The sequence below is a fragment of the Pinus tabuliformis genome, chromosome X, assembly GCF_031772625.1.
Source record: "Pinus tabuliformis cultivar Carrire ecotype Pingquan chromosome X, CPIR1, whole genome shotgun sequence".
In the NCBI taxonomy this organism is placed as follows: domain Eukaryota; kingdom Viridiplantae; phylum Streptophyta; class Pinopsida; order Pinales; family Pinaceae; genus Pinus; species Pinus tabuliformis.
In genome coordinates, this window is record NC_142308.1 from 1,002,382,513 (window position 1) to 1,002,384,637 (window position 2,125).

The 2,125-nt window shown below is 43.2% G+C and overlaps 1 protein-coding gene across 1 annotated transcript; it reads right to left on the reverse strand.

Annotated features, from left to right (window-relative positions):
* Positions 1-627: 627 nt before the first annotated feature.
* Positions 628-1,905, reverse strand: LOC149143123 (phospholipase A1-Igamma1, chloroplastic-like). The gene has a single exon (XM_089451688.1). The coding sequence runs from the start codon at positions 1,903-1,905 to the stop codon at positions 628-630; it is 1,278 nt and encodes a 425-aa protein (XP_089307814.1).
* Between the last annotated feature and the right edge of the window lie 220 nt (positions 1,906-2,125).

The following is a 2,125-nucleotide window of genomic DNA, read 5'->3' on the forward strand; positions in this document are numbered from 1 at the left end:
GAGACCCCTGTGATCATAAAGTCCATGGAAAAATTCGGTCACTGATTTTACTAGTTCACAGGGGTTTCACAGGATTGAATCAGTCATCTTGCTCGTTCATTTTCTTGATCTTGCTGCTGGTGCTGCCACCAGAAGGGGAATCCTAAGTCGCAGCAACTGGAGCAGACAGCCATGACAGCCCTGGCATGTAGCGCGGAGCCTGCAAATACGCATTGAAGAAGTCTTTCTCTGGAAGCTAATGGAACGACAAAAATTGCCTTCGATTCTGATAGAGTCAAATAACTAGTTTTATCCCCATGGCATCTCGACATTTATCCTTGGCACTTCCATAATGAAATAGGTCAGAATCATTTTATTACACGTTAATTGATAAAAGAGAAAAGGGTTAGCTTCTGATAGAGGGATCTAGGCAGTCTTATAATACAACCACTTGTGCTGGTCACGTGATTGGCTCAAAAAGATCACATCACATGATTTGCTCGAAGAAAGCTCATGGTGATAATAAAGTCTTGGAAAAAATTCAGTCAGTGATCTTGCTGGTTCACAGGGGTTTCGGAGGAGTCAATCAGTCATCTTATTAGTTCTTGTTCTTCTGCAGGTGCTGCCCCGAAAAGCGAAATTCTAGGATCAGTGAGCCGCAGCAAACGGAGCAGGGTCTCTATTCCCTGAAGATTTGAAAGGTTTGCCGTTCCCGACATAGCCGTCAATTAGATGAAGATAATTCTTCAAACTGTGGGCGTAAGCGGGATCAATATTATGGAGCTCTCTCAGAATGGGAGAGTCGTTATTATTCAAAACAATTTTCACGCCCACGTGAAAATATGTCCAGGGAAACCAATCCAACATTTGACTCAACCATGTCCAGCAGTTCTCGTTGAAAACAAGTCCAGGAACTTTGGGAACAATATCGTTCTTGTTCACCAACCGCAACACCTTCACTCCCACCTCCGCCATTCGCAGGGCGAATACTCTATTCCCAACGCGTGGGCTCGCGAATGCAAACACAGTCACAGGTATAGGCTGTCCCGGCAAATTTGCGTTAAGGTTTTTCTTAACGTCATATGAGCTTAAGGTTGCGAGAGCAGCTCCTAAGCTGTGTCCAGTTAAAGTTACGCTCAAACTTTCTTCCTTGTATTCATCTACCAGTCTTAAAATTTCTGAAATAACAGTATCTCTTGCAGATATTGAATTGTCTCCATGAGAAGTGTAACAGCTGAAAAATCCCTCCTCCACTCGGACGCCGTTGTCGTTGAAAGGAGCAGTAGACGATAATCCGGCTCCGATGCGCTTGTGTTTGAGAGGAGTAATTGATAATCTGGCAGGAACTAAAATATCTCTTGCGTCCTCTATCCATTCCTGAGCCGTTTGGGTTCCTCTCCACGCTACTACAATATCCCGCCGTCCTAGTCTTCGTATCTCTTGAGTATCTGTGCAAACTGCAATAAACCCAATCCACACAGATTGCTCTATTTTCCTTCCTAAGATATCTGTGTCCGCATACAAATATTTGGTCACTTTATAGCCCTTGGGGTAATACTGGGAATCACCGGCCATTTCACTGCTATCGAACAATTTATCAGGACTATACTTAGCCCCACCATAACCATTCATCAAAAGTTCACTATCAAACGCATCGTAGCACAACTCTGCAAAATCACCATATCTGAGAATCTCAGCTTTGAATACTGGATTAATGGGATCTAATAACCCATTCCACGACTCTGCTCCTTCAATATCTTGCCACATATCTGCAAGCGCTATGTTTTCGTATCGGCCCATCTCTTTTACTAGTGGGTGTCTTGAAGAACAGGCGATCGATTTTCGGTTTTGGGTCCGGATCAACTTTTTATGGAGAAGAGTGCCCTTGCTGGTTGAAGCTGTAAGGAATGAAGGGAGCATCCCCATCCTTCGTAGTACTGAATACAGGTGATCTATGAAGTGAGACATGAATTTCTGAATCTCAATGTCCTCAAGTATAAAAAGGCCGGATATCTTAAAAGACAGTTCTGCTTCTGTGGTTTTATGCAAGTTGTTAGCTTAGTTTTTCTGATGTGCAATGCCAATCCCAATATGTGTATCTTACCAGAGCTTGGTACGCGTATATATATCGATATCATACACGAAA